The sequence below is a fragment of the Andrena cerasifolii genome, chromosome 5 (genome assembly GCF_050908995.1).
Source record: "Andrena cerasifolii isolate SP2316 chromosome 5, iyAndCera1_principal, whole genome shotgun sequence".
NCBI lineage: Eukaryota > Metazoa > Arthropoda > Insecta > Hymenoptera > Andrenidae > Andrena > Andrena cerasifolii.
In genome coordinates this window covers 8368280-8394419 of record NC_135122.1, presented here as the reverse complement: position 1 = coordinate 8394419, position 26140 = coordinate 8368280, and the positions used below count along the sequence as shown (strand labels likewise).

Here is a 26140-nt window from a genome sequence, read left to right as displayed (position 1 = left end):
TCCTAATTTCACTGGACTATTATATGAAATGAAAATGTTACACAGGTACCCGCATAAGTAACAAAATTATTGTTTCAGTCGCTCCCAACCTTTAAAATGTTCAAAACGTCTTTATTATCCACATCGCGTTTAAATTGTTCAAAGTTCAACGAAAAGAATATTCAGAACGTGCATAAACAATGTATTGTCCCGGTAAAATATTTAATCAGCTGGTGGACGAATCCAAACCGCACCCTCTAACGTATAGATTTCAAATAGCGTAAGCTAGCTCATTACTGGCGGGACATAATTATTGAAATGCACCTAGGTTATATTATGATTTGCGAACAGGCATTCAAACACGGTGGACTGAAATCCTTTCATTATCGTGCTTTAATTATAGCAGATTCAGTCATGTAAATTTGACAGTTCGGGTCCCCTTGAGGAGTTAATGCTATCAGAGTTCGACCAGTGCTGCCCCGTGCTGTGCGTACATGGAAATCTAGCTGTGTATAATATGATGCTCGCAAATCTATGGGGAAGAGGAGCGAATCGCGAAATTATTTCCGATCCCTCGCGAAGTGTCTCTATAAAGGGACAGAGGATTCAACGGTACGGTCTACTGGGTCGGATTAATTGATATCACGGGTAGCAACGAGCAACAATCAATCATCGGAGTTCGATAATTCCATTGGTATCACTAATGAGTGCTGGAACGTCATCCAAGATTTCTATCAGGCTAGGAATTCATTTATATCCTAGTCGATTTGATAGGATGTGATAAAATAGTAGCGCGCAATGAGGTTTGTAGGAATGGAAGGGGTGGGAAACAAAGAGTTTGTTAAAGGTTGTCAGTCAGAGGACAGTAATGCCCCGATACTAGATCGCTTGCCAATGCTAAACCTCGAATCTAGTCATCGTTATTTACACAGAATTCGCGCTGTAGAGGGTGCCGACTGTGACCTCATTTTTCCATTCTCTTCTTTCTGCAATTCGTTGCTATTTTTACTATTTAAATTTTTTTACGAAAAATGTATTATAAGTAGAAATTAAAATTAAAATTTTAGATACAGTCCCAGGGTAAATTATTTAACTTTAAGAAAATTTTCTTCTTTTTGCAATCGGATGTCTGTGGCAGGTGCTACACCTGACGCCAACATCGTCGAAGAGATTCCACAATAATTAATAAATAACAAGAAGGATCGGCATAAAAAAAATATTTTCTACAAGTTCAAAGATGCCTCCTTATATCCCAAAAGAGTTTAATGCAATATTAACAACAGCTTTTTAAAAAAAAATCATAAATTTCGGGGGCTCTTACACGAGATTCCCCCCTTTATCTTGGGGGGAGCCGAGTTGAACGGATAAAAATATTTTTAATGCAAATTCAATAAAGTTCAGTACGTGATTATAAAAATGTATTTAAAGAATAGAATCCAGTTTTTATTTTATTTTTTACAAAGGTCTTGAACTACTTCAGTCGTGGTTACATTAATCTCCTATCTCCTCTTCTTTGGGGAGGTGTCAGGGTCCCTTGACCCCCTCCCCCTCTGAGTAACTAACTTTAGAATATTATTAACCAAAAAAAATAGATATATCCCAAATTTTGTAGAACGTGCAATTGATAATTAATGCAACCATATCGTTCCCACAATTGTTGCCGTGATTTCGAAATCTGCGCGTGGATATCAAAAGGTTGAAATTATACGAAGTTAAAGAACGCCATTTAGAATACAGTCACCCGAAATTCACCTCATTTCAAGTCCAAGTGTTCTCAGTTACTTGAATCCGATGAAATGGTATCGCGACTCGCAGTTCTCGAATTTTCCTCTACACATCCCCTATCGTACTCACTTGCGCATCCGTTTGGTCCTACTTCTTAAACGCCACACTAGCCGCATATTTGACTGGGCGCGAAGAGCTCTCGAAAGTTTACCAGATGGTTTTCGGAGAGAATGAAACTGATTTGATCCGAATCCCTCGCCTATAGTTCACGAGATGCTCGTTTTTAATTAAAAGTTTATGCAGGATAACGAACTGTGGGCTCACCTCGTACCAATTACATCTGCTGTCCCCTTGATTAATTAGCACCGATTGATTTCGCCTCGCCCCGCGGCGTTTCATCACCTTTTGTTGAAGCCCTCCCACGAGAGAGGAAAGTACATCAGAGGGATCGAGGTGTCGGGCAGACTTTCAACGCGAATTACGTTTGCTCTTTCGTTATTAGAATTATCGATTCACTTTCGCGTCGCTGTGCCCACACATCCGCTGTTATTGCGCTACACGTAACTTCTTAAAAAGCATTGCAAATTAATTACTGACACGATACGTAGATAAAAATTCAAGAATTTAGCTTATGGTAATCATAATAATGATACCTATATCGTTCTTTCTTTCTTTCTTTTTTATTAAGTACGCGTTTAGAAAGTACCAAACGAATTAAAATTGTGATTGCAATTATGTTCAATTATGTGTGCTCCAGTTTCATATGTATACAGGAATTTCAGTTGGCCGGTGAAGATTACAGTTGCGTTTCTACTCAAAGACGAAATTCAGGTAACGTTTATCAGAAAAAAATGTCTCCTCCACGTTTCATGCAGAAGAAGCAGTTACATCGTAAACTTCACTACGAATTCCGAAAGAACCTGCTGGTTCTAACATGCGCGGCTGCTTTTCGTAACAGCTTTCAGTTATTTAAAACTCACTTTCAAACTGTGTCACTTTAGGTTCCGACTATACATAGTACAGCAGTCGAAAATGGAAGAGAAATAGACTAAATTTTAATCGCATGGCATTGGAGACAAACCTATATGGATTGGGTTCCACTCTAATAATGCTTTATCGCAATTTCCGTAATACCTTAGAACTTAGGTCGCTGACAGTAACATGTTACATCCTCGCACGCTCCATTTCTTCCAAAGTTTCCATGCTATTTGGTACAGGAGGCAATTCCACCTCATACATTATAGAACTTTGCAATAGAGTAAAGTTAACGCGCGCACTCTACAATAATTAAGAAGTTCTCAATAAATCTCGTTCTGCTATTACTATTATTATTCATTCTCATTGCACGGGTAATGATTTGGGCAAAAATTGTATTTACGATCTGCTGCTTTTATATTTCACACTAATATTCTCACGTTTAAAGGAATTTCGAACTTATACTGAATAACTAAAATATGAATTTGGAATAAGTATGTGATACATTTACAGAATAACAGACTGATCATGGAAGCATAGAAAGAATTCTAGTATTAAACAAAATTTCCTCTTTACTGTTGTAAAATCGATGTGGTTAAACGTGAAGTAAGAAAGATCAACCCCATTAACTGTTCATTTCTTGGTAACTATCGTTAGATAATTATAATAATGAAGTATCAATGTGTAAAGTATAAAACTATACTAGTAAAAAAAATAGAATACCGTTATTCTTATAAGTCTTATTTATTTCTACTGTTTTTTCGACGTTTTTCCTAGTCTATTTATATTCCTTCGCAGGCTGTTTGATTTACAATTAAAAAGGACATGGCAAGGAAATGGGGGCATCGTTGCGAGACATTACGTTTTAGGGACATAATGGAAGAGCCTGAAGGAGCTTGTTAAAAGGTCGTTTAGGTCTCGAAAAAGTCGTTTCCTCTCGTGTGACGTCCTTCTTGTGCTTCTTCCATGTCTGTCCTACATCGATTAATCTGCGGCTGTACGCGCTAATGTTCGCAAAACGGCACGTGGGACTACGACAAACATCACTTCATAAAGCATTGTTCTACTTTCCACGGTTTCAGAATCTCGAATTTAAGTGTCTTTATGTAACAGTCACTTAAGTCAACTGACTTGGGGAAGAGAAATAAAATGATTTTTTATAACAAAGCTACTTGCAGTACCCCATTTATTCAGAATACAATACAATCCACGTCTGCCTCTAATATACGGTGCCGGACAAAAGAATTGCGACACCCTTCAAAATAGAATAACTTTTTTAAAATTGGTCCAAACGACTTGAGTTTTTTTTGAGAAATTAGAAGGATTAGTTTCCTAGGTGATGTGTTTCGTTGGTTTTAAAAAACTGCAATTGGTCGGAATAGCGAAGAATATAATGAAGGTCGCTTTTTCAACTTTTTCATCCGAGCCTGTAATGAAAATTTAAAAATCCCATTTGTAAATTTAAGCATGTAAGTTGTGTACACGTGGAAAATTTCGTCGAAGTCCTTCTAGCTTCTCAAAAAAACTCAAGTCATTTGGACAAATTTTAAAAATGTTATCCTGCTTTAAAGAGGGTCCGAATACTTTTGTCCGGCCCTGTACGTATGTATGTGTATCTATGGAAGGGTTTGGTATGACGTGCATCTGTACAATATACCAATGAAGAAAAGCAATTGATACGAACGAAATCTGAGCCACTTTAAACTTTAAACTTTTTATACTTCTTTAGCGACGACAAGGGGGCAAACTTTAAATTGGCAATTCCGTGTTACTGCTATTTCCTTATGTTGCCGTTCGTTGAGAATCCGACAATTTATAATTCATTTGTATCCGACAATTTAAATTCAAATGTATAGCAATTACAATAAGTTAATGTTTGTCTAATATTCCTGCGATTTTATCACAAGTTTTAATCTATTATGTATAGAAGAAATTTGGAAGAAATCACCGCAAGTTTGACTTAAGAAAACGACATTTTCAAGTAGGTACCTACCTACCTATAACTAACTAAATTAACATTCTTTTTTTCCAATTAAATCACCAAGCCACAGCACACAAGATAGTGCCGCCTTTGGAAATCTTGATCCGCTAACTGGATAAAATGTTTGCGAAACTGAAGCTGCAGACAATTATTATGATTTGAATTATTGCACGAGCTGCACGTACGCAAATACATGCTCTGCCACGCGATTTCGCATTAGAATTCTAGCTACTGTACGAGCATCCTTCCTATCCTTCCCGTGCCTCTCCCTCTGTCTGCTAGTTCTCTTAGCTCTTTACGCATACGTGTGAATACGCGCGCGTGTATGTTTGTGGTTGAGAACCAGCAACCGTAAACAAGTCATTTACCCCTGCATTTAGCGGTAGCTTTACTGACAAATTTGTCCCTCCTTCTCCCTTTTGGTACACGCTTACATGGCATTCGTCGTTTGTGAATTTCAGCAAGTACGGGGAGGGGTGGAGGGCTTTGAGTTAAAAAGTCAGAAGCCGCCGTGAATCGTTTGACTTTACGGTAAATAAGTGTAAAACGGTGTACGCTACGGATGTTTAGTAATTTGCGCGCTCGTGGATCATGCGCACACGATATGTTACGTTTGACGCAAAGGGACGGGGTTTCCCTTTTATTTGTTGACACCCAGTCTTCCATCCCGCCTTATACATATTCGGACGTTTAACATAGGGTCTTGAGAATTATTCCACGCTTCTGTGAATTAATGCTTCATGAATTTCTGAAGCATTTCTTAATTCCTATCATCTTGTGTTTATGTGTGCTGCTGTTTTACTTGTACCTTAAGGACAATTGAACAATTTGTGGACCGTTTAGAACGTTGGATTTCTGTCAGCCTAGAGAGATATAATAGAAAAGCGCGTGTACTGTGAAAAGTTTGTATTATAAATTCTACATATTGCGAAGTTTCAGCATTTTTACACCCTAAAACTGTATGGTGGGATTAGTTTTATTCGTGTTATGTCTTTTTCTCGTTTAATTTCTTTCCACGATGAGAAACATGCTGGCCTTCTGTCATTTATGTAACCCCAGAAAATTTCTTTAAAAAATTAAACTTGCAAGTAGAAGCTTCTAGTGTACCCTCCCTGCTAGCTTAAATGGTCTTGAGAAGGATTTAAAAGGGAACTGTCCAGCCGATACGGCAGTGTCAAAGCAGTGGCAGTTTAGCCCTTATCTTCCTGTTTCATCCCTTAAAATGTATCACTTAGATTTTAGAGCTTAACACCTCGTTAATAGACTGTTAGCAAAATCTTTCGAGTTTTAATCTTGACTGCCCAGTGGATAGAGATACGAGTGTTTTCAAGAATATAGAATTATGCGTGCAGCTCTTCGTGTTTGTACTTTTACTAGCGCAGACTGCGATCCACAAGGCGTTAATAACATACCTCAGGAATAGAAAATCGACGCCGGATACTTGGATAGCCTCTTACAAGACTTCGTCCCCCTTTGTTTCTGAAATTAGATCGCTCTTCCTTGCCCTCTGTCCATCAAGAACCGATCAAAGAATAGCTCGCTACGGCGTAGGCACGCCTCGCTCTTTTGTGTTCAGTGCGCGTGCAACTACTTAGATCCGTTTTCTTTTTTCTACAAAGAACGTACGACTTCGTTCGTCTTCCTTGCACGCGTCTAAGACCATGCCTATCTCTTTCCTTGTTTACACCCTGTTACTTCTCTCGATCGAGGACCGACGATAAAGAACACCGTCGTGACTCTAACCTTGGGCTCCCCTTTTCTCCGTCACTCGTGTGTGGCGTCTTTTCTTTAATGTGTATTTTAACGTCGCATCAACTACACCTAAGTGGTTTATTAGTCTTAAACCACAAGAAGTGTGTATATCAAAAACTGGCCCATATGAATCATATTTACAGGTCGCTACGATTTGCAACGTAAAAATCTTTTTTCACCACTTTTTTCCCCGTCGCGTGTGAGCAACTTCCCCTCTCCCTTGCACGCGTATAAAACCGTGTCCACCTTCCTCGCACTCGTCTACACTCTTGGGAATCTTCCTTGTACACGTTTCAACACTGCGTGTCCCTTTTTTTTCGACTAATTGGTCGGGCCATTTTTACACGCCGAGAAAAAACTTGTTTCGCCTCGACTCGGCTGCTTTATCTTCACCGTGCGTAAGCAGCTGTGCTTGTACTTTTTGCACGGGTGTGCGATCTATTCGTCTTCCTTGCACGCATGTAGCAGTCGTTCCCCTTTTTTTTCTGCGACCAGTTGTCCACACTTTTTTCGCCCCGATCCCTTGGGTGCTGATCAAAGAAGAGGTCGTAACGGCGCGGGAGCTCGCACCGCCCTTTCTTTTGACGAGTGTACATACTACCGTATCTGTTTCTACGCGCGCTTACAATTACTCAGAAAAGTATCCGCTCACCCCACACGTATCACATGTTTTACTTATTTAAGTAATGCTAAATTCAGAGTTATCCAATATAATTTACAAACCTTGATTGATATATTTTTAGTTGGTACCGCGTACCGAACAGCATGCTCAAAGAAAATTTGCTGGAAGAATGGCACAAGATAAGCCCGAATTTCACAGATAATTAGTCGAATGCATAATAATTAGATTAAAGCTCATAATAAAATCACAGGAATATTAGAAGAATCTTAACTTTATTATGCTAGACTGTAACTGATTATTATTGTTGCAGAGCGATGTTGTTATTTGGTAGATAAGATGACGTTAAATTATTAGCTCCTGTAAAATTACCAGCCTCGGTTAATGTACATCGATTTATGACTGTCAAGTTATAATGGCGAGGTAATTAAGATTTATTAAGAATTTTACGAGAATGAGCCTATAAAGTAACAGCACGATGTTCCATTAAAAACAGTTTTACCCATTGCACAATACCGGCGACAGACGCTTCTCATTTTGAAAGCAGTCTATTAGGACCTAGAGAATTAGCAAGAAAAAAACTATTTTATTATGAAAAATTGTGGAAACGAAATGGTTAAATGTATTTAAATAACTTTCATTATTCTAAGCGTAGAAGTCACAAATTTTGTGACATTTAATAAGAGCACTTTAGTTATTCAGAAGGAATAAACTATTTTCATACGCAATTGAAATTTTAAAGATTTAAATTAAAAGACACGTCTTTACGCTGTAGGAGTTCCCCACTTTCATATCTTGAGCTGGCAAAGGAAGAAATTCCAAATTCAATTTCACCTAAGACGCAAGATAACAAGAGCTCGTTTCTCGCGAAACGAAGGTATGAGATTCGCACGAATTGTCTCTCTGAAACGAATTGCGACGTCTTTTATTGGGCGTACACAGGAGGCAACAAGGGGTGTGAGCATATTATTGCAGGCGTTGTCATTCGCGGCTAACAATGCGGTAACCGTTGAGAAGAAAGGCTGTTCCTTGTATCATCGAAATCGGTTGGGTGCTTTATAAGCAGGCACTCGTTTTCCTCCGTCTTAGCGAGCGAGCAAACTTGCCAATGTCCGTGCAAACTATTCGCCTGCCCTTAAATTCTACGATGAAATATCACCGACGATCCCCAGAATTTGCCAACTAACGCGATATAACGCTAATAGGTAACGCTACTAAAGAACTATTTAATTGACAAACGCGAGCTCAATGACTGCACGAGTTCAGAAGTTCTTTTTGGCGCGACCGTGTGTTTAACATAATTAGGTATACTTAACACGTAAAATGTTACCACGGAATAAGTAGCGGACGTGTCTCCTCGACGAAATGGCACTCTAAATACAAATACGTGTTTACTTGCTTCCAAACATGGACTTAGCGTGAAATTTCACGTTTTCGACAAGCACGTAGCGAACCGTAACCCCCTGCGTCGGTGGGCATCTTCATGGGCGTTGTCCCAATTAAAATCGACCATTTCTAAGTGCATACGTTCTGCGACAGAATGTTGCAGCAATGCAAATGTGTCCTCAGAGTATGCAGCTGTTGCTTTGCCAGCTGGTGTTTGGGAGGTATACGGTTTTCTTGCTCGCGCGGCGCAGCACAGTGGCAATATCGCGTGGGGCAAATGAGCACGGTGGAAATCTACAAAAGTTTCGAGGGGTGTGCTATTTACATGTACAGAAATCTTTTGGCTAGATACATAGGATGTTCCAGAAAAACATCGTCTCCTTGGTGGAGGTGGTCGACGAAGTAGATATGTAAAATGAAATAGGAAGGGTCCTGTAAACGTGGTGTTACACAGCTTATAATATAATCGAAGATATTGTAGTGTAATGTAATTTTAACCGATAGATTCAGAAAAATAAACGAGAAATAAATAGCAACAATTTTTTTAAATGACCTCTTTGATCACCAGGCATTTTATCTTTAGGGGTAAACTAAGTGGTTTACCATTTTTGAAGTGCAGTGAAGCAGTCTATATGCGCACATTCGAAAGTCACAAGGAATTGTGAGATACTGTATTCAATGGAATATGAAATGTGCTAATTGTGTACTAACAAAAGTGGTAATCACTTTTAGAACGTATTGGCTATGACGTGCAAGGAAATTCATGTTATTTTCTAGATCTTATAGCTCTATAACGATAGTACCTATTATATATTTCATTAAGTATGGGTTGTTGGCACCAGAAGTCCTTAAGAAGGAAAACGATATTTAAAAAGGATACTGTTACTCTTTGTAAGCTCTCTTTTATTCCAGATCGGCGTGAAATATTTCGCTTTTCATATGAAAAGAGTTTAGTTCGCAAACCTCATACATTTTCATCCTACCTTCTTCATTTATTCTTCCTAAGGAACTGAAATGAGTGGGATTGTTAAAACAAGAATGGGCAGTTAAAGTATCCTAAAACGTAGTGGGTAATATAATTTGATGAATAGTAGTACTAATATTAATCCTACTTCCATTTTAAATGAAAATTCAGTCATTATTTACCTAAAGCCTGCAACACTTTCTCATTCTATCTGCCATTATGAGTTTTCTTTAAACGTATCTAATTACCGTAATGCAAGTAGGTAATATTACATACATATACATACGTACATAGCGTAGGGTAACATTTTAAAAAAGCATATTGCCGAATCTCGCCCATTGCGCTACAAAAGGAAAATAGATGTACCTGTAATTGAATCAACTGTACACTAATGAATGGATAAATTGGTGGTGTATTAAAGACGTATTATTCTTATTATTAGCTGAAGCTGAAATCATAATTGTTACACCTTAAGAGAAATAAAAATTAATATAATTAAATGGAATTAGAAAATGAAATGTCCAGCAACACAGTGAATCTGTAGAATTGAAATTTCTACTCCGGGTCCGTTCTTAGGTCCGTTTCCACCGGGTTAGATGTGTAAAAAATTCATACCTGGAACATTCGATCGACTTTTTCGCGTACGCCCTGGTGGTCCAAATTTGGATCAGCGAACTTCCCCATCAGCTCATATACAGCTGTCACGATGTCCGTCATTTCCTCTCTCGTGATACAACCGTCGCCGTTGATGTCGTAAAGGGAAAAGGTCCAACGCAGCTTCTCGTCGATGGAACCACGAGACAATATGCTGAGGCCGGTGACAAAGTCCTGCAACATCGACGCGAGATTGGTTCATGTAAAATTAGCAATGCTTAATCTCCATATAATTCTCCTCCTATTTCCCTCAAAGTATCATTACATTTTTGGTACATTGACACGTTTTAAAAATCTTGTAAGAGCGGCGCAATGCTTGGAGAGATGTCAGATTTGTAGCTGTATTATTCGTTTAGAAAAACACAATTTTGTTATTTAAACTTTTTATCTATACCCACTAGTTTTCGAGAAACCAACACCGGTTGCACATTGAATTAATATACAGAAGATTAGTATGAACTCAATATTGCTAGCTTAACTCGTATCTCATCGTTAGAACTCGGCTTACAGTTAGATCCTCTAAATAACTGCATGATATCGTACAATGGAGATTGTACGTGGGGAGTCGTTTATACTTGCGGCTGTGGCGTGCCCTGGGAATTGTTTTATTGGAGCAGCTCATTATGAGGGGATTTAATCCTTAACTGTTGAAGTGGGGTCTCGTGGACCTCATGGTGGATGCTTCAGATGCTTGTTTATTTCGACGATTCCTCAGGCGAATACAGGTACGAAACAACTAATTGTAGTTTTACCTATATTCTTTACGAATAAGATTTTATCGTATCACTTGTATTAGTATACTAACTGAAAATACTTTAATGGTTTGTTCTGAAGAGAAAGTCAAAAACTTTACGGTGTAAATAAAAATAAAAATTGGAGTATGTCAGACCCAATCTCACCAGTTAGGTACCAAAGTTTTCACTTCGTCAGTTAAGATTTAAAATAAATTCCATGAACCACGCGTCTCATTCGCAGACTGGTTAACTCTCAGTCTATTTTGATCCGTAACATGATTTACCTCACAGATATCCTAGGGTACGCTTTTACAATAAATTTTGATCTCGTTAGATCTGAAATTTCTATTTTTTTAAGAAGCCATACCAATAGGTAATAAATAATGTACGTAGTTTAAAATGTAAGATGGGTCTGAATTGGGGCTGTAACGAATATTCGAATAATCTAAGTATTCGAATATTTGGGTAATCTAAGTATTCGAATATTCGAATACCAGAGAATTCGAATTTCAGATTCGAATATTCGAATAATAAGGAGTATTCGAATATCCGAATGTTCGATCATTATTCAAATAATTAAAAGTATTGGAATACATATTCGGAGTGATCGAATTGGGATTGTGCCGAATAGGAATCTGAACATGAAATCTTTTTTCACACTTTATCGTGAAATTCGTTTCATATTGGACTTTACAATTATTTGTTTCTCGAACGATAACTTTGGAACTTTATTAATCTTTGAATTGAATTGCCAACTTAACACTCTCAAGAGACATGCAAACCGAGGCTGATGCTCTTATGAAAAAATTACAAATTTCGTCTCTGAACTCTGGACCTCAATCACTTGAGGGCAATGCCGCTTTCAACCTCCCATTTACTATCACGGCCTCTTTATAATTGCCCACTATTATTCCCAATTAGTGCTAACCACAGGTGCATTAGGAACCCTGCTGATGAAATGGACACTACAGAGCTCCACCACTTTTGCTAAATTCAATTTCTCTTCACGCGAGTATGAAATTACCCGAAATCAACGGGGACACGCGAAAAGTTCATTATGGTCATGCGATTAATCGCGGGGTAATTGACTGCCCAGCAGTAACATCAGATAATACGACGCATCGCGGGTAATAAGATTTAATAATACCTGTCGGCCAAGTTACGGATCGAAAAGTTTGGTTCAGCATGAAAACGCACACTCAAACACCGACTGACAAGGAACAAAGAGAATCAGCCAATTGACAATTACCGATTATCATGAAACTTGGCACATGTGTAGAGTATTGAGAAATATTAGACACATATTTTCTTCGAAGTTGAGGATGGAAAACTTTTGTTAGTTATATTTCTTGGAGGCTATTAGAGGTAAATAAAAAATGTTTGATATTTCATGAGCAATAACATAGTCTAAATAAGAGTCATAGGCAATCCAGTCAGATTGTTTTTTAGTAATATATTTTATACCTCATATTTTTGTTAGTTAGAAACTGACCATTTTAAGCAATGAACAGGCATATTTTCTCCATTTTCCGATTTGCGCACTAACAAAGATATTGTATTTACTAGAATACGAATGCATACAGTTATGTATAGAAATTTACGAAATAATTTACTTAATATTTACCCTTAATCAAATCTTTGTTTAGGCTATATTATAGCTCGTGCAATACAGTATATATTTTGTTATCTTCAACACTTTACGAGAAATTGAATTAAATAAGTTTCCCATCTCACGAATTTCAGTCGTTAAAACTGAAACGTGTCTAATAATTCCTAATGATCTGCCTACATGTGCCAAGTTTCGTCAGAATCGGAAATTGTCAATTGCTTGCGAATTCCAAACGCGTATGTAGAAGTACACGCGTAAGTATGTATGTACATCACGAAATGATTCAAGCTTCCGAGCTATTTCCAATCCTGATACAGCAATCATTATGGAAATTCGAGCAGAACTTTGAATAACGTTGGGTGGGGATCGGTCCGTAACTTTCGCGTCTGGTCTGCTGTGCCGCTTGTTCTTATTTGAATTTATGTCGGAAGAGAACGATTACAGCGACACTGCATAACTTCCGCTCGTTCTACGTATTCGTCAGAGCAATTCGAAACGCTTTCAGCAAGCGCAAGTATCGTTGCTGACTACGACCTAAAGTAGGGCGAAACAAATTGCCTTTTCAGCGAACATTCAATTATGATAAACGAGTCTATCGAATAAAAAAAAAAGAATCTACTGTTTGAGGGACTCTCGTGATTATTAAAAAATAAAATAAATAAAAGATTTATCAATATCTACTTGTTATAAAAAGAATCAGTCTCTAGAAGGGGAGTGGTATTAGATGAAATTTTTCCGCCTTCCAAATTCGACTTCATTTCTGTTGCTTAATTAATTTAAGAGTTAAAATTAGTAATTAGGTTTATAATAGATTGGAGGCTATTGAAGCAAACACTACTGCGTAACTTTCTAGCACACACAAACTTTCAAATTAATTATCTTGCTGGAACTTTCACTACAACTAACTTGGTAGCTTTGACTGACAGTATAAGGGTTAAAGCTGCCCTCGTTTTAAACACATAAGGTTCACAGAGCTGCATTTCCTAGGACTATAAGTTATAAGTTACAATGCATATAATATACCTATAGACGTTACGACACCACTTTAGGGCCATTTTGTGTAAATTGTGATTCTATTGTAATCGCGCAGAGGGGAGATGAGAAGCCTGATGCATGGAGGGGATTGTGAAATGTATAAATTCCAGTAGAACCTACGAAGCTTAAAATAAATTACAAAACGACCCTATTTAATCTGATTCATGCACGGAGTCTAAAGTTTCATGGACCTTTCGTTTAGCCTGCTTGCACGTCGTGCTTGATTTTACACTTTCCGCCACGCCTTTCTTTATGGAGGTGGGTTTTACAGACTTCTAATAAATCTCCATTTACGGTGACCGACTTACGTATCGTTTATCTGTGTGACGTTGACGCATTGACGGGTAATTTAGTAGAATGGTCTGTAGAATTTATATATTTATACGAGATCATATAGGTAGGCAGCTTTTTTCGTGCCAATGATTCTTTTTCTGCTTACGTTGTGGAGGGGATTGTGGGGCGGTTTTGACTGATACAAGGTAATTTAGACACGAGAACATAATATTTCACGGATAAGTGTAAGTCGTTTAGATAACGATTCATTAGACCACCCTTTAAGTAAGAAGACATAAATTAACACGATTTGGATCGGGGAATTTAAACAATGGGCGAGGTAACAGTTTTAGTAACTATAGTATATCTCGATAAGCATTGGTAACTGCTTGAATCGAACACTTTCGAGTTAAGAAATTTAGAAGTTTCTAGGTAGAATTTTAATTGTTTCCAGGGATTGTCTTTTAAAAAAAGATGACGATTTAAAAGATTAGATGCTTTACAAATTCGTTTTTCTGTATTTTTCTTTCATGAACCTAGAGAGGAAAAATTATAAACATTATTGCACCCGTGAATTTTTTATTAATTATTTTTGGAACATTTTGCTAAAAATTTGGGAAAACTTTCTTGACATATCAAGCACTGGCAATATGTATAAAAATCGATTTTTGTGACATATCTAGGTGTATGTCCCTCTTTCAGTCTGGCTGGAACTTTCACGCTCACAAAACGCATCCAGTTGACACTCTTGCACGGTTTTAGTACCGGTGAGGGAGCTCAGGTAACCCGAGATCGCCAGTTGCCGTCTTGGGAACATGCTTCAGGGGAATGGTCACCCATGAAACAAATCCCAAGCCCCCGGGGATTCTTTTCACTTTCGAATACGGTTCCTGAGCTTTCACTCATTCCCGTTACTTTTGGAAGTTTTTTTTCATTTATTGACTCTTGCATGCAGTGGCGGAGTGGCCAGAGTGTTAGCTTGCCCGATGGCAAGCGAGCCCTGATGAAGTGGGCCCCTTTAAACATCAAACAGTGTGTTAAAAATGTTAGTGACCTTTTAGGAGGTTGAAAATATAATAGAAGTTCGAATATTATTACTGTATGCAACTAAAATTTATGTTGTATTACTATTTTAATAAACGAAAATTTAATAAAATCATTTTTCAAGGATATATTTATTTCACAAAAATTTTAACTGTACTTTTTTTGCCATTTATGTATTTTTTTTTAGAATTTGATTTATTTCTTGTTTCACTTTATTGGGGTGCTTATACTTTTGGGGACGGAATAGAATTATTTCAATAATAGAAGATTTGTCACCAAGAAGTTCATTGGCCTGACAATTTTAGTAATACACCGTTGGAACATTCGCCATTAAAGTCGCAGTAAGAAAAGAAGATTGCTACGTAAGTAGAAAGAAGTTGCAAAGAGTAATCAACTCGGCCACTGTTAATGAATGAGAAATAAAAAATCTATAACAAGATATGTAATGATACTCCGGACTCGTCGGAAGTGGACACTTCAACCGATCTCCTTGTCGCAGGTTTGCACTCAACTATCGATTTCTATATATTCCCGAGACTAATTGTAAGACAGTGTCTGCAAGCTAAACATTGCCGATGAGTCCACTAGCGGGCCCAGACCGAATCGCTCTTCTCTTTCATTTTCTTCTATTCTCTCCTTCTACCCTTCAATTTCGAACCTCCACCTCCTCAAATATACCCTATTAATTAACCTGTTAACTGGGTCATTCCTCGATCAGAAACGTCTCCAGTGTATTAAAAATTGTATGTTTGATAAATATTACAGCCGCATTGACCCATTTCGTCCACAGTAAATGCGACGTATAACCTAAGACATTATTTAGACCTTTTGTACGAAAGTTTCGTGGTGAATCAACTGGTTCTATCCAACGCGGAGGAATTTTTGAATGACGACTTAACTCGTCTTCTCCAGTTAATTAAATGTAAATGTAAATGTAAATGTAAACGTGAATGTGAATGTGAATGTGAATGTGAATGTGAATGGGAATGTGAATGTGAATGTGAATGTGAATGTAAATGTAAATGTAAAATTTGAGTATTTATTCGCACAAGTGTGCGGAAATCTTCAAATGTAAGCTTTTTCATAAAAAAAAATCGTTTCTCTTAACTTTTTCCCGTTTTTGTCACTAAACTCGAGGGTATTATAAATAAGTCCAATTAAACGTTTTACAAGATAAAAAAAGATTTTCTTTTGTCGATTTTTGCAAAAAGAACCGTGCGTTAAGCGGTTAAATATTAATTCTGTGGCTAAAAACTGAAGCAGCGAAAAATGAAAATATTTTAATCTTTATACCTATGTAAAACAACTGTAATTTACAGTTATGATTTATCGACTTCACGAGGATACTGTCGCGAGAAGTAACGAATTAATGCGGTTCGCAAAGAAAGGGGGTGCAAGAGTTCGTTCACGATTCATTCGTGATCACCGAAGTTGGCTGAAAAACGGTGTATTCCAACCGTATGAACGGATTAATTGAAGTGTTGATTATTACAGGGAGACAAGATGCGTTTTCTTTCACGGGCGCCGTCAACAACGTTCCGCGATAAGCTGGCGTGAAGGCGGGGGCGGGTCTGCGCTCGCTTATGAATAAATTGCTTTCGTGCATGAAGGCAAACGCAGCAATTTGTCGCGTACTTTATTCGACATCGCGGACACAGCACGCCCGAGCTGGCATTAATGGCTTCGACATCTTCGGTCGAACGCAGTGTAATTGGAAGCTGTAAAAAGAATTAATAATGACGCCCTGCAATACGAGTCGGTGGCGAAAAGCACTTACGAGTTCATGCTCGCGGGGCAAATTGGATTAGTAAACGCTTCAATTATGGCAAATCGAGTTGTGACAGCGTTTCTCCTCCTCCTTTTTGTGCGGATGCAGGCGATGCGGGGGTACTCTTTGTGTCGCTTGATCCAGTTACTGTTTTTCAACAATATAATTATTGGTACTTTAACGCATTAAACGGACAATTCGATAACGTTGCGATGTCATGCGCAGTGTATTCTCTTTTCGATTAGTTTCTATTATGATGGTTGATCGATTCTTTTTTATAATAATTTTTCAACTGACACATTTTTCGATCAATTCAGTGACTAAGAACATAGAAATATTTAATTACAGTATTATGCATTTTGCATCACGTATAGTAATTATGATAGAGATGTTTTGAATGTTTAAAATACGAAAAAGTGTTTTAAAATAGATAACGCGATATCTCAAGGCAAAGTATTTATTTTTAATAACAAATCTGATAATCCAAACATATTTGGGGACTTTTCACTATTTTTTTTCAAATTTTATTTTTATTTTATGTTTAATGAATGTGGAAATTTAAAAAAGCAGAAATCTGTATGTATTTATTTTTTCAACTGTATTGTATTTTATAACTGTATAAAATAAAAATATGTTTCACTTTACTATTCTTTTTTAAATAAAAAGTTAAAATTAACGAGTTTAAATGGGAAATTCAAAGTGTTTTTGGTTTTCATTTTTTAAGTGTGACGGATATTGAAATTTTGATTTTTTTCAATGCAAGTAGTAGCAGAAGATGTACGAAAAGTAACATGTATCATTGGAAAAAGTTCTCATTACAAAATTTACACACGGTGACAATTTTGCGTAAAGTGCGACAACTCTCCCATAATACAGTTTGGGTGTTTTTTAATTATAATTTTTCTTCCCTCTGTGCCAAGATTCTGTTTCCGTCAATTTAGATTATTCACTGACGTGTTTATGGTGCATTAATTTCCGATTCGTATGCAGCTGCATGCGGAAACCTGTGGGCAAATAAGCCAGTAGTGCAAGTAAGCATTATAACGACGGTGTAGGAAGTTCACAAATACAGTGCGTTTACATCAGTCGTAATCGCAAACATCGATGCTCTTCGGAATAAATAGCCGCTGTTGATTTAGGCTGTGTCGTGATTATATCAATAGCTTGCGTACCATCGTATGGGATTTCGATTAAGCAGGAAGCGTTGAAACAATAAAAATGCAAAGTATGGAAATGTAATTAATTATCCAGAGGAACGTCAACGCGAGTGAAGATTCATGCTTACATATTTTTTTAAAACAAATACAGGTACTTTGCATCATGACAAGTATTTTCCTCTGAGAAAAAAATATTATTCTACATTTTGGACTTACTGTAGTATATATAGTTTTAAGTAGTTTTAAATAGTTTTAAGTGGCTACTTAGGTTAACAACAGCTGAAAGCTGCACCTCGCTTTTTGCACTCTTCTACTTTTACATATAATATACAATTTCTAATTATTTTTCACTTCCTTGTTTTCTTATATGCTTTCTTTGGCAATGTTCACTGTGCATTAAAAAATCATTCTTCTGATTATAATCAAATACAATATAATCAGCATAATAAATTATTCCCTTTACTGCACACGGTAAAATTAGCAGGTGTGCGAAATGTTACCGAATTTTCCGAATTTCCTTTTCCCTAGTCTTGCTGCTAGAAATTTCAGAGTTTCCAACGTATCGTACATGAACAAGTGAGCACGGCATGACTTTATATCAAAATCTTTACTATAGTTCGCACAATTCGAGATGAATCCCAATTTATACAAGACACGACCTCAATTTTGCAAAGCAGCTTACTTTCCGTCGAGATATCGCTACGGGTAATCTTTATTTGCCCAATCAAGATGACGTCAGCGTCCAGCACTTCGAGAATACACTTGGAGAATTTACAGGGGGAACGCACAGGGATCACGATAGGGCAGCATTGTTCCAGTTTGCCACGGGTAATGCGATTAAGTTTAAAGTCGTTGGACTCCTCGCCGTTGTCCAGGGTAGACGATAAGTTCGCGTGAGGAAAACGTAAGGAGGCGAGGAGGAGCTGAAGATGGAGGAGTCGTGTCGTCGTAAGATGAAAATCGCTTGGCAAAAAAGTGTCATACTGCAAAGGTGGGGCGGTAATCTTCTCACGTTTGCAGACCTTAGGGTGAGCCTGTAATGCGATTGAACTTGATAGGGGCTCGAGCTACCAAAAAGTGTCGCCGGACCAATAGGGGGTCAGCTTACGGGTAATGTTCATTATTAGACGAAGAAATTTTCTGCTGCTTGCAGGAAAAACGTTCCTCTTAATCTTCTTAGTTTGGATCGTTTGGTGAAAAATTCTGGCCTCATACATTTTGCACACTATAGCATGTTGCATGCTAGTAATATCTAGGATTTTGTGTGGACCAGGAAAATGTGATGGAAGAGAGTTTCCAATAATTTTTAGGAAAAATACCTAATTCCCTACTACGACATGATTTAATTTTAAAAGTTTTTAATAAAATTTGGGGTTTTATTTTCTCTGTCGAGTCGACGTGGATAATGCATACGGGTGACACGGGTGAATAATAAAATGGATAAATAAGTTCAGAGGGGAAATGGTAAAAGTGTGTACCAATATTATGTACATTTTTAGAACAAAAGTCCAAAAGACTTAAAAGCGTATTTTTGAGAATGGAAATTGTAGTGGCCATGCTATGCGGATATAGGTATGTATGTATTTGCTGCAAGTAATTGTTTATACATTATTTCCGTTGTTCGTGGCTTTGTGGATCTTTGTGTAATATTTTGTGACTGTGTATAAAATTTTAAATTGTCCACTATTTTCTTATAATTCAGTAAAAAAGACTATATTTCGCTAATATGTATCAAGTATGCTTAAACAATATTTTTACCAGTATATAATATTTTTATTGTCAGCATAATTGAACCTACTTTAAGTCAGTTCCAGGATCTCAAACTTACCCCAAGTTTTGAGAATTGATATTGAATATTATAGCATTGTTCTACTTTGAATATTTATAGTAATTGGCAAGGAAGCCACCCTTTGATCACGTCAAAATATTCACAGTGCAGTCTACGTAATTTACTCAACATTATTATTAGTCCATTTTATTATTATATTTACGGAATTCAATGAACACGTATTTAATCTAGTCATCAGGAAGTTTCAAATACGCGTAATGTAGACGTTATCTTTATGCGTGCAGTAAACACATTTATAGTTTATGTTCCAAGTTACGGAGACCAGCGAATTATGTGTAATTAGCTAGGCGCCAAATACAGACTCCTTTGAAACCAAAGCAGGTAGGTATACACTGCACTGTAATTACGGTGAACTATACTTTCTAATGTCATCATTCTCTCATTATGTAACTTAATATCAGAGGGTAATACGCACCCAAGTGACAGTCAAACCCTGTTGATACTAAGCTCCATTTTCATTGTAAATAAGTCGAGATTCTCTGCAGTAATTTTGTACTGGACAAGACGCTACAGAAAATTATACAATATTAAAAATGCAAACAGGTTGCGATATACAGGGTGAGTCACGTAAGGGGTCATCCTTAAATTACGTAAGACTTTTTTTGGGGGGGTCGCGAATTTCTTACTTTTTCTTACATGTGTTTGTATAAACCTATATTCCGTTATAAGTTACTTTTACTCCATAGTGATTTATTGTGAATCTTATTTCACACGGTCGAATAATCATAATTAACAGTTCACCATAATTAAAAGTCCTACGTCGCGCCTTTTTTGTGCGTGACTTTTGATTCGGACTGTAAGTATGTCCATCGATGACCCACGCCGGCTGAAATTAATTTTCTCAAAATTTATCCCCACAACTTTTCTCCCGAAAATTCTTTGCCACCATACCGTTCGATCTGAAAAACCATAAAACTTTTCTTCGGCGCAAGAATTCACCACTGATTATCTCGTCGCCCTTAAAAACAGAAGATCACACGAGCAAGTTTACGTATATTATTCAACGGACACGCAGGCTCATAGGGAATCCGACAGAAGGACTTAATTAAACGTGGTTGGACGTGAAAGGCGGCCGTAAAAAGTTTATCACGTACAAAAGGAGTGGAGAAGAAGAACGAACGGGGGAAAATGTTCGCCACGCAGAGAGCCCACGGTAATGCGCTAGTTTCTAGCAACTCGAGGGCTAATTACACAAAGTACATTTCCAGCCTGAAGCCACGTCGGATAATTGTGTTAGCTCGTAATTATCCGACGACGACTCCCCCAGTTTTCTTATTTCTCTGTTCGCGAAATCGTAAACACGGCAAAGACGAGCGCAGCATCGATCCGCAAATTAACCGCAGAATCATCGACCGATTGGCCCCGACTATCCATTGGAAAACTTAGTTAGATCTATGTTGCTCATTATTGGCATCCTACCAGGCAATTAGCGTTAATCTCCAGCGGATATTTGTTTCAGGCATACTTAGCTGTTGAATGGTCGCGGCTGATTAATTGCCCTAGGATGACAGTGTTTCCATGAATGTGGGACAAGGAATACTTGATTTGATAGTTAACGAACAAACCACTTCCAATCTCCATTACTAAGTTGTATTGTTAGGAGGAAAACAGTTCATTTACTTTTTGTGCTTTTAATTTTTAATGCTTGAAAAGGGGCATTTTGTGTTACGCTGAAAAATTATTGCAAAGGAAACGAAGACCTTGCGATTTTTATAAGTGTGCTGATTATGCTTTTTTGTAACGTGTTATGTAGTATCTAATTCAGTGAATTGATTTCTGTAGTCGTTCCATATCTGTAGGAAAGGTAATAGGTACTTTGGAGATCCTGACGATTTTGGTGAAGAAGTTATTGTAATATTGTAATCGCAGCGTGGGACATTATTTTTGGCTTAACGGTGATAATGTGAAAATTTAGTATAATCAATTTTTAATCAAGCAATTATCATTTGTTTTCTCTTATTACATAATTCAAGGGCTTTTTGCTGGAGTCCTTCATATTTCAAATTTACGCTGACAGTATTTTGTCATTTATCCTCCCATTTGGACAATTTGGGAAACTGTTAGCGTTAATTCAGAATATCAATCAAATTATTGTTTTATTATCTTAAATTGTTCTATGAAAATGCAATACTGGCGAACAGAATGGCTTTTCAGGGTCAATAAAAGTAACATCATTTTTCTTTATTTCATTTAAATTTTAAATTCCTCAAAAAGTTTTTAACCTCTGAACTTAGGTACAGTGTTTTATACATACTCTATCTCTATAAGATGATAGGATGCTTTTTAAATACATATATGTATAAGGGAAAATAAACAAGTCTTTTATTAGGGTCATTCCACGCCAAATCGATCACTTTTCTCCCTCGATGTCTCGGATTTTTTTAAAACTTGAATATGTTGTAGTCCTCGTGGAATTAGGGAGGGTTTAAGTCATCATTTCGTTAACAGACTCGAAATCGATGAAATAATATCTATTGACATTCAAAACTTACCTCAAAACTGAGAATACCACTATGATCCTGGTCCAACGTGTTGAAAACGTAATGAGCGTACTGGCTAGTATTGGCTGCAAAAAAAATCAAGCACAATAATTATTGTCGAGCTTCGAGTAATTACAGTAATTACATTTTTTACTTCAACTCTAGTATTATTACTATATTTGTTATGAGTATTTTCTTGCGTCGCTAAAAGTTAGTTGTTTCAATTGTATCGTTGATTGCGTACCTATAAATTGTACACTTTACTAAAATAATATTCTAGCTTTAAATCACTTTTTAATTCGTCATTTACGTTTGTTTTATTTGCAGAAACATTTTGCTGTGCAAGTGTATTTATCTTTCCTAAATTCTTAATATCGAATCTTTAGCATTACTCTCATTACTATAATGGTAAGTGGTACATTGCAATGTGTAAATAGAATTCTCTCATTCAAATCATGAGAGAAATATTTAATCAAATAAAATATTTAATTTCAATTTTTAAAAATAAGCTGAAGCTGGATATCATGGTGCATAATAGAAATAAATATATACTGGTTAAGGAGGAAAGATTTCCAATGATACGAAATTCAAATGAATCAATTTCTTTAGGTAAAAATAATATTCGATTTTGGGGAGTCTTTTGTGCGTGAAAACTTCGGAAGGTAAAATGATTTCTGTTTTATTCTTTTCTAAGGAAAACCTTCCTTTTGTGCAATTTATTGCTAGAGTTTACAGTTAAATTATTGTATAAGATATCTACGGACAGTGGCGATTTAATGTTGAGGGGAGCCAAGTTGAACGGAGAAAAATATTTTTAAAGCAAATTCAATCAAATTCATTAGGTGCTTATAAAAATTTCTTTAAAGAATAAAATCCAGTTTTTTTTTTACAAAGCTCTTGAATCACTTCAGTCGTAGTTACATTAATCTCTTTTTTCTTTCCCCCACCCTGTTTATATACAGACAGGTGTATAGCGACCACGGTGACAGCAAAACGCAGGAATATGATTTTAGAAGTGAACAAGGAAAAGCCGCCGAGTATTTCTATGTTGGCAAGATCAATTTTCAATTCCACCCTTGAGAAAGATTTGTTCAGAAGAAGGCCACTTGCCTATAATGACTTTGCGCATCTGCAAGAAAATGGAAGGATGGCCTTAATAAGTACTTCAATTTCCCAGATGGCGGACGCCGAATGGCTTCACAAGAAACCTTTCGAGACCGCCGAATCCGTCGTGGCCCGTAAACTGGAACTCCACCAGTGTGCGTTAATAACGCCCACTTGTCTGAAGGAAATGTTTCTGATTTAAAGCGGAGATTTATGCCTCAAATTATTTAACTGAAACACTACTTTGCTTCTCTTAAGCAAGCTGCACTTTGCCTGCATCGAGTATTACAGGAGAGAGTCATTATCCTGTCAACCGTGCCACACGAAAGTTACGAATAAGTTACAGCTCCGACGAGAAATCTTACTTCGCGATTTATGAATATTTAAAGCCTCGTAATTCACAGATTTCACGCGCAATTAGAAGCACAATCGTTCTACGATCTAGGAATGATTCTATCCATCTAGTAATGATCAGATCAAGCGATTTAGGTGATCTAGCGATGATCAGGCGAGGGATCTAAAAGATTAATCGATGATCTTACATTAGACATGAGTTTGATCAAAATGGAAGGTTCTGACGGTAAAAACTGTTTCATAGCTGTTTCTAAATGCTACTTTCCCCAGTAATTTATTTTCTAAAGAATGCTCGAAATACTCAACGAAATAAATGTTTGTTGGCAGAAGTTTACAGAGAGAGGGATGATGTGGTACATTCCCTCTTTTAAGTCTATAACATTCTGTGTATATCTGTGAAACGTCAGACAATGATTACAATAAAACGTTACAACTTTCATGGAGCAGTCAAAAGTAGGAAACACATATTTATGCTGCTGCAACTTTTTATAGGATAAAAGATAAAACTACTCTCCACAGTTTCATCTCTCTAATGCTATCTTAGGAGCTATTGGAGATACAGGAAAGTTTTTTTTGCGCAAATGTTTTATTGTCCCTACTGGAAGGTAATATAGCGTATGTACGCGATCGTAAAAGAAGTGTATCAGGAAGTTCCAATATCTCCTTTAGCACATTTATGCATTCAACGCACGTGCCACATAAAAATAAGAATAGAAGTGGATGATTTGCTCGTCTTCATAGAAATAGTGGGTAATTTCGAAAATAATAGTGATAAAGATGATTCGATCGAAGTATTCTGTTCTATCAAACATCGTATAAAAAATATTGCATTGCTAATGATTGATTACGAAGCGTCGACATTCTCTCTATGCTTTTATCTTTCTAATTAATATTTGTACAATTTCTTTTTAAGTTCTGTTTTCTTTCTTACATTCCCCTAATACATGAAATTCTACTAAATAGATGAAATGGTCTAAGCGCAAACACAATTTTGAAATTCAATTATTCTAAAATATCTGAACGAACTATTATATATACAATAAAAAAAAACAGAAAGTATAGTAGAAAGTGTAAAAAATAATTATTTTCTGACATAGTTCTGCGAAAGCTGTATTCCACAATGCGTAAACTAATATTCTCTTGGAAAAGATTGTAGAAATTATTAATGAAATTATTAACTGAATCTTCATTTTGTTAGAATATATTCGAATTGTAATATACTAGTTGTAATGTATCAGAAATAGAATTTCACTAACTTCTATTGAGCTTTTCTTTAACTATCGTTTGTAGCGTTGAATTTCCTTCTACATACACCTTTTCAGTTGACATTTCACGCTCTGAATTCGAGACGACCGAAACTGCACGCGCGCATAGGAATTTCGAATATTTCGAGCGACAGATACTCCGCGAAATTCCACATAGTTTACCTTCGTTGAACAAACAAGCGATATTAAGCCAGAAGGAAATATTGCACCTCCCAATCTGGAGGATATTGCAGTTAAAACTCATCAAATTGATTCCTCTCAATTTCGTCGCTGAGGCGAAATAAAGTACTTTGAACTTAACTTGATCTTTCTTATGGAAAAGAAAGTCAGGGTTTTTGATAAGAAGGTTATATTTACATGTTTCGAATAAGAGTTGACCCTCGCCTGGAAATTCTTCAAACGTTTCTCTGTGGAACGAGTACCCGGCTGCGAGTAAGTTTACCTTCGAGAGTTAAGTGGTGATATTTTCATGGCAACGGGGTACCGCGAGAACGAATTCTTAAAAGGCAAACGGTGCGTGTATTTGGTATTCTGACCTCCTATTTTACGAATTTAGTATCCCGCGTTTACTCTACGAAGCTAGAAGAAGTTTCAATTTGAAATCTGCGAGATATACATTCTATCGATTCGAAATTCAACAACCACTACACACTGGATATTTATAAATACGAATTGTTCTCATAAAATGTCGAATCTGCGTAAGAGGTTGTGAATGGTAACGAATATTTGGAAAGTATATTGAAACCAGAGTGATCCTGGGGGTGTTAATTTCGAAAGAACTACACTGCCGAGACATCGGATGTTTTCCTAAAAGGATAAAAGTTTCGGGAACAAACTCGTACTTTTCGTCCTTCGAACCTCCAGAACACACACAGGCAATCCTCTAAAGAATGGAAATGGATGTCGACTGAATACTAACAATAACTTTCCTCGCTTACATTCCACCCGATCTCCTATTTCTTTTCTGATAACTTCGGACGAGTTTCCTGTTTACAATAGAAAGATTCAAGAAATCGTATTATAAGTTCACTTCATTCGCGTCCACGTCGTTCAACTCATTGCAGCAACCAATATGGGGTTTTAGGCTTAAATAATATTTTAGGAATTGAATAATATTTTCAATTTTTACATTGTGTTGTAGTAATTACCATTTCCTAAGTTTTCAAGTTTCGTTTGTTATCTGGATTTTGTTAATTAACCCTCGGTTGAAACGCTAGGTGAAAATGGCTCAGGCTTCGACTTTGAGGTAAAATATCTTTGAGGCATCATCGAAAATGGCACTACCCTTTAAACATGATGGCACTTTAAATGGTAATTTTCACCGATGGACATATATTCTACAATGTTTAAACTTTATCTCAGAATTTTTGCGACTTCATTTAACAGATAGTTTGTAAACAGCAGCTGATTGAAAACTGGCTTGGGTCGAATCG

General features: G+C 36.8%; 1 protein-coding gene across 1 annotated transcript in view; it reads right to left on the bottom strand.

Annotated features, from left to right (window-relative positions):
• Nucleotides 1–26140, bottom strand: part of LOC143369221 (uncharacterized) — a 59713-nt gene that overhangs the window by 7701 nt on the left and 25872 nt on the right. Inside the window, exons 4-5 of the mRNA XM_076812877.1 lie at nt 21997–22070; nt 9997–10209 (exon numbers count right to left, since the gene is read on the bottom strand). Of these exons, the coding sequence (XP_076668992.1) occupies nt 9997–10209; nt 21997–22070 (287 nt within the window). The remainder of the gene's footprint in view (nt 1–9996; nt 10210–21996; nt 22071–26140) is intronic.